The 12897-nt window shown below is 35.1% G+C and overlaps 1 protein-coding gene across 1 annotated transcript in view; it reads right to left on the minus strand.

Annotated features, from left to right (window-relative positions):
* LOC136843278 (acyl-coenzyme A diphosphatase NUDT19-like) overlaps positions 1–12897 on the minus strand; it is a 131244-nt gene that overhangs the window by 90301 nt on the left and 28046 nt on the right. The window contains 2 exon segments of the mRNA XM_067111458.1: positions 81–279; positions 5122–5215. Of these exon segments, the coding sequence (XP_066967559.1) occupies positions 81–279; positions 5122–5215 (293 nt within the window).

The following is a 12897-nucleotide window of genomic DNA, read 5'->3' on the forward strand; positions in this document are numbered from 1 at the left end:
GTAGTGTCCTAATAAAATTGCAAGAAAGAATGTCTGAAGAGTAATATATTTATGATTTCCTTTCTCTATAAATAAATTACCTGAGCTGGATCATCACGCACAGCTTTACTCCATTTCTTTAAATCAATCTGTTTGTAGGAGTCTTCGGACATATAGCTACTAAGCAAGAGTTCTGATTCCTCAAATGTTTCACGAAGGGCAGCAATACGAAATCCTACTTCTGGCAACAAGATATCGGGAGTTTTATTGGCATAAAACTCTGGCAGTGGTGCAGAATTCCTGTAGATATTTCAATAATATAAATTAATACATGTTTGAAGAGGGTAGGGGGAATACTGCAATTATTCTGTAGATATTTCAACAATATAAATATATGACTGAAGAGGGTGAGGAGAATATTACAAATTTTTCATCAAACTATATATCAATCAAAAGCAAAAGAGAGATAAAAAAGAACACTGAGAAGTCGTGTAATTTGTGAACATAGGATTTATGAATGCTAAAAAGGTTGTTCACATTATTACATCCATAATGCAGCAATATGAATTACAGCAGATACAAGACTATGAAGCAATGCTTATCTTGACAGCTACAATAGGTGTAATGTGAGTTGGAAAAAATGAACAGTGACCTGAAAATTTTCAATGATTACTGCAACAAAAATATAAAGAAGATGGAAGATAAGCATTATTTCATACTCATGCTGTAATTCTATTATCATTATACTGTACCATACTCATGCCATAAATTTAATAAAGGAACTGAGTGGGTGAGTCAGATAGTGCTGCCCTGAACATTATTATCAATGCTCAAAAATAAATGCATCTAAAAGCAAAGAGTATGCAACAGAATCTTGGAACCTGGTAAACTAAAAATCTACTGGAATTAAAATCTCAATAGTCCAACAACATTGCCACTGATACTTGGCATTCTCTCCAAAAATCATTCTTTTATGAAAGATGTCTTCCTCATGTTCCCAGGAAAAAGATATTCTACAAGCTAAAGCTGAATGGGGCTTTCTAATCTAAATTGTAGATGCAGACTACTGGTGTATGTCTAATTATTACATAGAAGGGAGTTTCCTTACCTTTACGCACATTCCCAATTTCAAAATTTTTTCTAGTAATTGTTACCATTTTGCAATTACGACCTAAACACACCTCCCACTAAACCTAAACACACCCCTCACTAAACCTAAATGCACCCCCACTAAATCTAAACACACACCCTGTGCTAAAGCTAAACACACCCCTACCAAATCTAAACATATACCCCATTAAACTTAAATACACCCCCACCAAACCTAAACACAGCCCCCACTAAACCTAAACATACAACTCCACGAAATCTAAACATACTCCCTGCTAAACCTGAACACACACCCACTAAACCTAATTTTCAACAATAAATTTCTACGGTCTCGATTACATGAAATGAGGTATGATAAACTCATAGAGTTTATTTACCACCTAAGTTACAAAGGGGAGGGGGTGGGGGTATGGGTTTGAAGCCTAACCTATTATCTAAGTTGGGTGAAATGATGGCCATGTGCCAAATTTTGTCTAGGCGATGAGCAGTTTAGATTTCTATAGCACACAAACATACAAACATTCATTTTTATATATAAGAGACACACACACACACACACACACACACACACACACACACACACACACACACACACACACACACACACACATATATATATATATATATATATATATATATATATATATATATATATATATATATATATATATATATATATAACAGACCCCAGCTAGATAGCGGTTCATCATTTATGGTTTTAACTGTAAAACATATATCTCCAAATATATAGCAGGAAAATTCACTAATTCGCGGATTTTTTCGTAGTGTAATATTCACTAGTTACTCTGCTGTATTTGTATTTTATTTTTGACTAAATACATTTTTTTATGATAAAAAAATTATTTACTAATTTTCAAATATTAATATTAATGTAAACACAGTAAAATATCAATCAAATATTGATCTATTATCATCATAATATGTACTGTACACAAAAAATGATGTTTCTCTCTCTCTCTCTCTCTCTCTCTCTCTCTCTCTCTCTCTCTCTCTCTCTCTCTCTCTCTCTCTCGATGATGACACGCTATTGATTGAAGGGGTTGGAAGTAGCCCATATGTGACATGTATCTTTTTTTGTATGATAAACAATTTATTTACTAATTTTCAAATATTAATATTAATGCAAAAACTACAACATGTCAATCTAATGTTAAAGGAAAATCCCTAAATATCGTATTATCATTGTAATATGTACTGTAAAAAAAATTGATGTTCACCCCCTCTCTCTCTCTCTCTCTCTCTCTCTCTCTCTCTCTCTCTCTCTCTCTCTCTCTCTCTCTCTCTCTCTCATGACTCTCTCTCTGTGTTTCTTTCCATGACGACACGCTATTGGCTACAAGAGCTGGAGGTAGCCAATGACAAAGCTTGTAGCTTGATGCTTTGGTATGTACTGTCACTAGTGTGTGAATTGTATTCTCTCTCTCTCTCTCTCTCTCTCTCTCTCTCTCTCTCTCTCTCTCTCTCTCTCTCTCTCTCTCTCTCTCTCTCTCTCTCCCCCGAGATGAGAGAGATTTTTTATGCATATGTAATATGTATGTTTATTTGTTTTGTATGATAAATAAATGATTTACTAATACAAAAACAGCAAAATATCAATTCATTAAGGAAAATATACGAACTAGGTAAAAATTTTAGCTCAATATACTTGTTTTCCCTGATCTTTTTCTGTCTTTGACTTAGGGGGAGGGATGAAGGCGTAACTGTCAATCATCTCTCTTTACGCCAAAGGATACTCGTAGAATGTGAAAGATGGATAGATGGATAGATAAATAGACAGATAGAAAGGGAGAGTGGTTGCTATTATACTGATCTATTATCATTGTAATATGTATAAAAAACTATCATCCTGACATTTTGAATTGTTCACCAACTCAGTTCAGCCTCTCTCTCTCTCTCTCTCTCTCTCTCTCTCTCTCTCTCTCTCTCTCTCTCTCTCTCTCTCTCTCTCTTTTTTTACACCAAAGGATACCCACAGAATGTGAGAGATGGACAGAACAGCAGGGTATGTTACCTCAATGCTGACTGGCTTGTAGCACAACATGCTATTGGCTGGAAGGATTAGAAGAGCCAATCACAGAGCAGGATATCAGCTTTGCTCATTGCTGATTGGCTTGTAGCTCTGAGGCTTTGTGAGGGAGTTTCTCCTCTTTTTTTTTATGATTGATTTTAGTTTAATGTTTACTGTTGCTGTATATTATAACCTAGTCTTGTGAATTAATCTTTATTTACCATTGTGTACATACCACCACTAGTGTATGAAATATTTTTAATGTGCATATGTATTTTTGTTTCTCTCTCTCTCTCTCTCTCTCTCTCTCTCTCTCTCTCTCTCTCTCTCTCTCTCTCTCTCTTAGGGGTAACTTTATAACTTTATTAGTTTTCACACAGCTGTGAGCCATGTATTTTTAAGGGTAATGTTATAAGATGACTTTGAAATGATATTAAAGCATTTTAGGTTAATAGTTTAAGGTATATTTTTGTTTGAACTATTAAAATAAGCAGTTATAAGCAATTTAGTACAGTACTCAGTTCACCACCTCTCTCTCTCTCTCTCTCTCTCTCTCTCTCTCTCTCTCTCTCTCTCTCTCTCTCTCTCTCTCTCTCTCTCTCTCTCTCCATGACATCAGCTACTGGCTAGAAGAGTTGGAAGGAGAGAGTCACACAGCAGGGTACCAGCTTTCCTTGATGGTGACTGGCTTGAAATAGGCAGTTACATATAAATGTTTTTAGAAGGGGTTCCAATATATTGTGGATTTTTGGTATTTGCGGGTGGTTGTAGTCCCTAACCCCTGCATATATGGTTCCAGATTGGAGGACTTCTCTGTGGAACATATATACAGTGCACATTATTCGCAGAAAATTTGCCTATTTGTGGTGTTTTTCATAGAGAAATATTCACAAATTACTGTATTTTCATATAATTTTTGTAACTAAATGCACTTTTTTGCGATAAAACTATTAAAATATTCAGGTATAAGCATTTTTAAAGGTTTTTCTTGGTGTTTTGAACTATAAAAATGGGCAGTTTATGAGCATTTTTAGAGGGGTTTTAGTATTTGCAGAGCTATTCACAGGGGTTAGTGGTACGCATCCCCTGCGAATACCGGGGTCTGACTATATATATGTATAAAATGTATGTAAGTAAACCTGAGTATTCCCTTTCCAGCCAGTCAAATTAGTTAAACTCAATAACTACTCAAACTAGACAAGAAATGGATTTGTGAATGTATACACAATTAAGTAAATCTCTCCCTGGCAACACAGAAATATTCACAGGACAACTCAAGAATGCTTTTGTTTATATAAGTATTTTACTTCAACCCTTGGTTAACTGCAGGCTTTTGGAAGTTGGAAGTTATGAATCAGGCCAGAGGTGACTGCACTTAAGAAACAAAAATTTTGTAAAATATGAAAATTACAAACAGATACAAACAATAACACATTGAGAATCATGCAATACTATACAGAGCCGCATTGTTGCTCATTATTTCGCATCATGCAATAATGTACAGGTCTGCATTGTTGCTCATTATTTTGAATCATGCAATAATGTACAGGGCTGCATTGTTGCTCATTATTTCTTCTACACAATTTAAAGTATAAACTCCATTTACAGTAAACCCCCGTATTCGCGTCGTCACGATTCGCGGACTCACGCATTCACGGGTTTCTCTGTGGAACATATCTATCCATTATTCGCAGAAAATTCGCCCATTCACGGTATTTTTCACTGAGAAATGTTCACTAATTACTGTATTTTCATATCATTTTTATGAATAAATGCACTTTTTGTGATAAAACTATCAAAATACTCAGGTATAATCATTTTAAGAGGGTTTTTCTTGTGTTTAAACTATCAAAGTAAGCAGTTCTAAGTGTTTTTAGAGGGGGTTTTAAGTATTCGCGAATTTTTGCTATTCGTGGGGGGGAGGGTGCGTTATGCATCCCCCATGAATACGGGGGGTTCACTGTAATGAAAAGATTCTAAGAGCCATATCCATCTTACAGTACCGAAATTGCCTAACAAGGTCTTCCTTCATGTGACCACAATTCTTGAAAACATCAAGCCAGTCAAGTACAAAATCAGAAACATCAGTTGCACCACCTGGAAAATTAAACAGGTGTTGATAATCACAAATAAATGATGTTCAAAAGTTGTCTAGCATATTACAATATCAATAATTCCTGAAATTTAAAGATAAAGACAAATAATTCTTAACCATATACAGTAATACAGTAAAATATATATATATATATATATATATATATATATATATATATATATATATATATATATATATATATATATATATATATATATATATATATATACATATACATATACATATACATATATATATATATATATACATATATATACATATATATACATATATATATATATATATACATATACATATACATATACATATACGTGATAATAGGCGTCTGAAAGATCTATAGAGGTGGTTACGGCTCCACGGGAAGTAAGGTCCAACCTGCGAGATTGTAAGCATTCAAACTTGTCGCATTGAATGTAGGACTTCAGAAACGTTTTCGAGAAGTGCCTCACATGCGTTCCTTCGTGGAAGTGAAATCACCTATGGAGAGTTCCTGCACAATCGCCATCTTGTAAGGATGGTAATGAAGGTTATCGTGAAGTATTCGCCTCACTGAACGATCAGAAAGTCCAAGGGCAGAGGCATGTTTGCGCGCAGAGAACGCCGTGGGGATTGCAAGACTGAAGCTCTCACTGCCTCAATGTTCTCAGGTGATCTGATGGGCCGAGGTACTTCAGTTCTTCGTCGTGTAGTACTCCCAATTTGCCTGAACGTAGTGACCCATGTAACAATTGATTTCGGTCGGGAACAGGGCCTCTCGGGGCTACATTGAAACGATTTCGAAAGGCGCTGGGTTGCAATAACAGACTGACGATTCAAAAGTAAGCTTCGACGCAAACGCACGCTCCTCACTACTCCAACGCATGATAGCGACTGACTGTATTTCAAGAAAACTTTCAGAATGGCCCTGTCAAATGAAACCACTCCCACCCTGCTACTACTTCTACAGCCAGACTGCCACGCATTATAAAAAAGGAAGTTATGTTGCCGCACCCTGTATATATATATATATACTGTATATAAATATACATATGTATATATATAATTTTAAAATAAAATGTATGATCGCAAATATAAAATAGTAATTTTAACATTAGATAGCTAGCAGAAAAGATTTACGCACGATCAAACCATTAAAATTGAGTTTATAAAATCTTAATTCAAAAGTTCAAATAAATGTTTACTCAGTCATATATATATAAACTTTAAAATAAAACCCATGATCCAAAATTTTCAAAACAGTAATTCTAACATTAAATAACTAGCTGAGAAGATTTGAAAAAAATATCAAAATTAAAAATATAAAATTTCAGCTTTAAAAGTCCAGAAGTAATTTTTGCTTAATCATGTATTAGAATGTAAAATTAAAATATATGATCAGATATTTTCAAAACATCAATCACACTATTAAATAAGATAAGAGGATTAGACCAGCTAAAAAATCACATATTGACAGGGCCATCAGAGACTGCACACCTCTTAAATACATTTTTACACAAAAGTTAAGCAACAGTTAAGACCACACAGCTGCAATGTTCTCTGCCTTTTACTTTTACTCCATTCCCTTTGGTCACTTCCTACTTAGCTGTCAAATTACTTTATTATCACCTCATTCCATTTAGAAACAAATCCTTCATGTCCTTCACGTGAACCCTATGAGAATCTAGGAATGAGAAACGGGGTGTTACCAAAACTAATTTATAATATAGAATGAAGGCATCTGTTATTATCTTTACATACACTCAGCCTCAAGGACAATAAATAAACAAAACACATCCTGTGTCCAGATCCAGAAGTTAATCAACACCAAATATTAATCAGCAGTTCCTTGGAACCGAGTGTATCTTTAAAAAATAATAAATGGATTAGCTGTATATACTGTATTTCCATTAATATACAAACCAACAAAGCCACCAGAAACCACAACCCCTACACAGAGACGTTAGGAGATGAACCCTGGAAAAACGTTCCCTTTCAGTGCTGGCTTAAACTCCTCACTGTTGTTTTATCTACTCCATGTTATTTTTATTTCTATGCTTTTAAGTATACTTCATGGGTTAAATAATACAAGCAATTATCATTATCATTCCCCTCAATTTCCCCTCCCCTTGCATTCTCCCAGAAATGTTACCAATTCTGGATGCAAAACTGTAACACAGAAGGGGATTTTTTAAATAAACAAATGTCTGGAATTATAGCATCCATCATTTTCTCTTCTTGAAGATGATACTATGGTATTAATGATAAGGTTAACAGGAGAATTGAGAGAGAAAAGAGTAAGAAAAGTGTTGTCTCCAAGGGCATGAAGACCATCACTACAGTACTGAGATAATCTTGTCCTCCAGTGAATGCAGATACATATATCATTTATAAAAACAGAAATATGCTGACTTATCAACGTGTTTATTCTGACAACAGAATAAGTGATATCCAAGTTAATGACGATTTATTGTTGAATTACACAGTTGGATGTTGTATGGTGTCGTGACTGTCTGGTTCATGGATGCAGAACAAAAAATTAAAGAGCACACAGATGTTAAAACTTACTATATCTTAAAGAAATAAAATTTCCTATATTTTCAAACTAAAAACAATGTCAAAATAGTTATGTTACAGATGCTCATCTTTTATTTTATAATGAAAACTTAGTACAATGAGCTTAAAAGAGCAATCATTACATTCTTCCACTTGAAACATAATTATTAGAATTTAGACTGATGTAGAAGGCCAGCTCCAGCAGCAAGTTGAAAAACACCACTGCGGTTCTAATTCAAGAATCTCTCCAAGAACCTTTGCAAGGCTGCACTTGCCATCCTCACCACAAGCCTCAGAATGAAATAAGCCCCTCAAATACCCAAGATTAGGGGAACTTGATCAATAAATGCCTAACACTATGCAATAATCCATTTATCGATTTTTCGTCACAACATCTGTTTTGCCATTTTGCAGAGTTTTCAAGCAACTACTGACATAAAATCTTGTTGGTATTTGATGAAGCCATCCTTGTACTGGCATGGGCTCTTGCTTTAAGGCAGCATATAAAAACTTACAATGTGGGCTTACAAGTGCGCAAGTAACCATGAGACCTGAGTACTTTAGTGATTGGGTGAGGGATTAAAAACTGAACTATTCAGGGTGGAGGCCTTGAGTACAAAGTGCACACATGGAAAAACTGTAAAAGTTAAACAAATATTCAAAATACTAGTGTTCATAGTATTTACTTAAATTTCTTTATAATTTAAAAAAAATCTTACATGTCTGTTTGAAGGTAATTTATAAAAAATACATAAAAGAATTGACAGGGTATGCAAAAGTTACATTTATAATAATACAAGCACTTATAGTTGTACAAGAATATAAATATCTGTTTATATTTATATATATTGTAATTGTGTATACTATTAACTTTCAGCGTATGTTTGCAAATGCCTGAGGCCCATGTTGGGCAGGGCTTCAGGGACTTAAGGATGTTACTTGGCCTTCACTGGGTGCTCTCCTAATCCCTAAAGAACACAATATGTCTTTGTGTTAGGGTCGTCTGTTTGGTCTCCCTTTGCTCACGTATTCCTCCTCCTGATGGAGGGGAGGATGTGATCCGATCCTTGTTGGATATTTAGAGAGTGATTTCTGGATAGTGATTCTTCATGTTTGGGCAGTTAAAACGCTCAGTGGTTAAATTCACTGTATTGCTATATCTAAACCAGGCAACAGTTCATATCCCACTGGTCACAAAGCACTTATTAATTATTATTCCCTTGGGTGTAAGTTATTCCCAAGGTACAGGCAGTCCCCGGTTAACGGCGGGCTTGGTTAACAGCAATCCAGTTTTATGGCTCTTGTCTGGCGACGAAAATCAGCATTTTTTGGCGCCGAAAATCGCCAATTTCTGCTAATTGGTACCGATAACTGGGTATTGGCGTCGATACGTACCTAACAGAGGCGCCGATAACTGAAAATCGGTGCTTTTAAGTGAATAAGACTCGAAAATTGCAGAAAAAGCGCCGAAAATTGCCGATTTTCGGTTAGCAGCGATTTTCAGTTCTCATCACACCCTTAGAACGGAACCCCCACCGATAACTAGGGACAGCCTGTATAGTGAATTGGCTATTAAACAATATTTGTGGCTTAACCTTCGCAGTCCAGGCTAAATATATATTAAGCACACCCCTAGACCAGGCTAAATCTAAGGATGGCCAATTTAAAAAAAAAAACACAAAGAGGAAGATAGGCATATGCACATGGTATAAGGAAAAAAATATTCTAACAAATTTTCTATACCTTCCACAGGAAGTTGGAAGTGAATATTTCCAACTTGCATGGGGCCTCTTTTCCAAAAGACAGTCATAAAAATACGATAATTTTACCAAGTTATAAATTTTTTTCCTAAAATTTTTTTTTTTATTTTTTATTTTATTTTGTAAAATTATAATTACAGCTCACATAATATCATAACAGATAAGAATTAAAATCAGTAACAAATTCTGAGTATATTTATTGTAAAATATTTATGAGATCGCCCTGGGATGGGGAGCTGCAGTACATTCCCCAATGACATCTCAAGTCAAACTGATCTCACTCTATCCTCTACTGAGCTATTACAAATGCAGTGTAAGAGTTGCCAGAGTAACCCCAGCTTTCCTGAAAGCTCTTTTTCTGGTATATCTAGCATTATTATACCTAGAAATTCGTGCTGTAATGGAATTTCACCGGGTGACACGGGACCTTCCTCAGAAATAGATTTTTCCTTTGTCAAAATCCCTTTATGGCCCATAGAAGTGATCTGAACACTTTTCCCCAGAAAATTCATTCAAACTGTATGGTGCAAAAGCTATAAGTAAACATATATATATATATATATATATATATATATATATATATATATATATATATATATATATATATATATATATATAATATATATATATATGTGTTACCCGCCACAAGGGTTAATATTAACGAATATAAATAGTCAAAATGCGTATAAGTGATAATGCACAAAGACAGTTTTACTCATAGAGAACTATAGTCCACTTGAACCTGCACATCTGATAATCTTATTATTTGTCCATTGAAGCTATCTCCCAACCACACCCATTTTAGTCCCGTCAACTGAAAATAAAGTCATTTACAATGAGCGTATGGAGGATATCATGGGGAATTATATACATAATGCCATTTATTGCAGGGCAATACACAATCCTGATGAATCCCTAGGCATTTTCTTTCAATTCATTACTTACTCTGACTTGAAAGAAGTGGCAAGATAAAAATTACTGAATAAAAAACAGCAATTCTCTGTAGTCCAGAAACAGTGTTTTAAGGATCCTATGCCTAGAGCAGTCGTATGCTTTTTCAAGATAAAAATGCAGTCATATACTTCTTGGATGCAAAAGCTTCACAAATAGACAATTCAAGGAGACTCAGGACATTGGTAGTTGGATGCATTTCATCAAAACTGCTTTGAGCAGGTTACAAGAGGCATTTCTCTCTAGGAACCACATCAGCCATACACTGACCATTTCCGTTATCTTGTTCAAACAGGATATAAAGCCTATAAGGCAGTAACTATCCGCTAAGCAGTTTTCACCCTTACTGTTGGGAAATTGGTCTTGAAATATTCTATGAATGGTTAATATAAATAATCTTGTACTTCTTGGAATGTAATTAATCACTAAAAATAGGATGTCAATAAGGCCTGGGGCTGAGTTGCTGCTGGTTCTTAAGGCTACACTAAACACTCTTTCAGTAAAGGGGAGGTTCTAGGATCCTTTCTTATTTGTCAACAAATCAAGATGCTTTTATTCTTCCCTATGGTGATAGTGACCTAGAGCAGTATGTGACTTTTGGGACACTGTCAAAATGATCAGCTACGGCATTAATTACCTCTGCAGTACTGATGGCACACTGATTAGTCTCCAAAAACTGGATGAGGGGTTGAAGTAAATTTTCCTGCTACTTTCCTCAGTTTTCGCCACACTTCAGATGGTGGTGTTCTACAATTTATTCATAAAACAGGGGATGACCATGACTGACATCCAGTTTCTTTAATTGCAAGGCAAAACTGAACTCTTAACTCATTTACATGACCTTATTTACTTCTTTAATGTGTCTTTTTAAACTTGTCAGTGCCTTTCTTATGGCTCAATGGAAGATCTGGAGTTAAACAGACCACCAGAGACTTGAGCCCAGTTTTAAGCAATGTTCCTTTAGTAGATCAATGGGATTATTAACATTCTGAAATTTTCCTGTTCCTGCCTCTACTTCATTCGACTCATCAAATTTCTGCCAGTCTGCTTTTTCAAGAACACATCTTGATGATATTTTTAAGGCAAGTTACTATTACTGCTGATATTAATAAGAGCATGGTCATTGGTGTGCTGGTCATCCAGAATTTCTGATATTGTCAATAAGAGGTCCTGTTTGGACATGAAAGTGTGTTGGTTTTCCATTATGAAGAAACCTTATAGCATCATGCTTTATGCCTGATGCTATCATATTACTATACCTTTAAAAGGGGATAAAACCTCACCCCACAGCAGATGCCTACATGCTCTCATTAGTGGGAAGTTGTTGTATTATATCAACAATTTCTAATATAATTGATTATCATTAGAAGGAAAATGTTAGGAGCATATAGTAAACATCCTAGAGGTTTCAGTTTATACTGCCATTGCTCATAATCCTGTAGTTAAAATCAAAAGGTACCTAAGTGTCTTGAGAGCTATACATGAGAATCCAGCCATGACTAGCTACGTGGGTTTATTCTATAACCCACAATCACAAGGGCATGGTGGGATATTACTATCTAGCATCATTTCTTTACTAAGAATACAACACATTTCATGAATATTCAGTTTCAGTTCTTCAAATTTGCCCTTGAGACTTGGGCAGTTCCACCCCAAAATACAGAATTTATTTTTATTACTGAAAAAATCATTGTCTACAGGCCTCCCAGAAAATCACTGATTTTTGGGTGATGACTCATGGTAATTCTCTTGTAATGAGTCTCGGGGAAGTCTGAGGGGTTTAAGGATGTTTACTTGATGACACCACGATTTTACAGAAGCACCAGAAGTAGGTTGGTCTAAATACAGCATTGAGTCACTCCTGTGAAACAGGAAGGGTATGTAAGTCTGGTATGAGTATTTCTGACTCTTCTACCATCCTTTAGTCCTTCAGAAATCTCCCAGTGAGATTACATCTTGAATGCTCTTGTGGTTGTCATTTTAAACAGATCTACTGATGGTCTATCTGGGGTGGAGGGATAAATCATCCTTCCTATGAGGATGGAAACATGTATACACCTGCTTAATGAACGTTCTAATTACTTTCCAAATAGAACATTTATATTTTTCATATGAAAACTTTTTCATATTTTGAGCTTTTGTACATAAGCCTTAGTTTAAAGTTCTAATAACATTGGCAGGGGTCTTCATATCCTCTTCTCTTCAGTATCTTTGCACATCTGAAAGTTTATGGAATAAAGTTGCTAATTATTTCTTTTTTTTTTCAGAGAAACTAATCTTTCCTATTTCTAATCCTATAACCTCTCTCATAAAGATACCTCTCATACTTTTCATAGGATGCAACATATTCTCCAGAGCTAACACAGGCTTCTTGCTCACCTTTGACTTTCCACTGACAAGATATCTTCATCTGTCAATAG

Source organism: Macrobrachium rosenbergii, chromosome 2 (assembly GCF_040412425.1).
Source record: "Macrobrachium rosenbergii isolate ZJJX-2024 chromosome 2, ASM4041242v1, whole genome shotgun sequence".
Lineage (NCBI taxonomy): Eukaryota > Metazoa > Arthropoda > Malacostraca > Decapoda > Palaemonidae > Macrobrachium > Macrobrachium rosenbergii.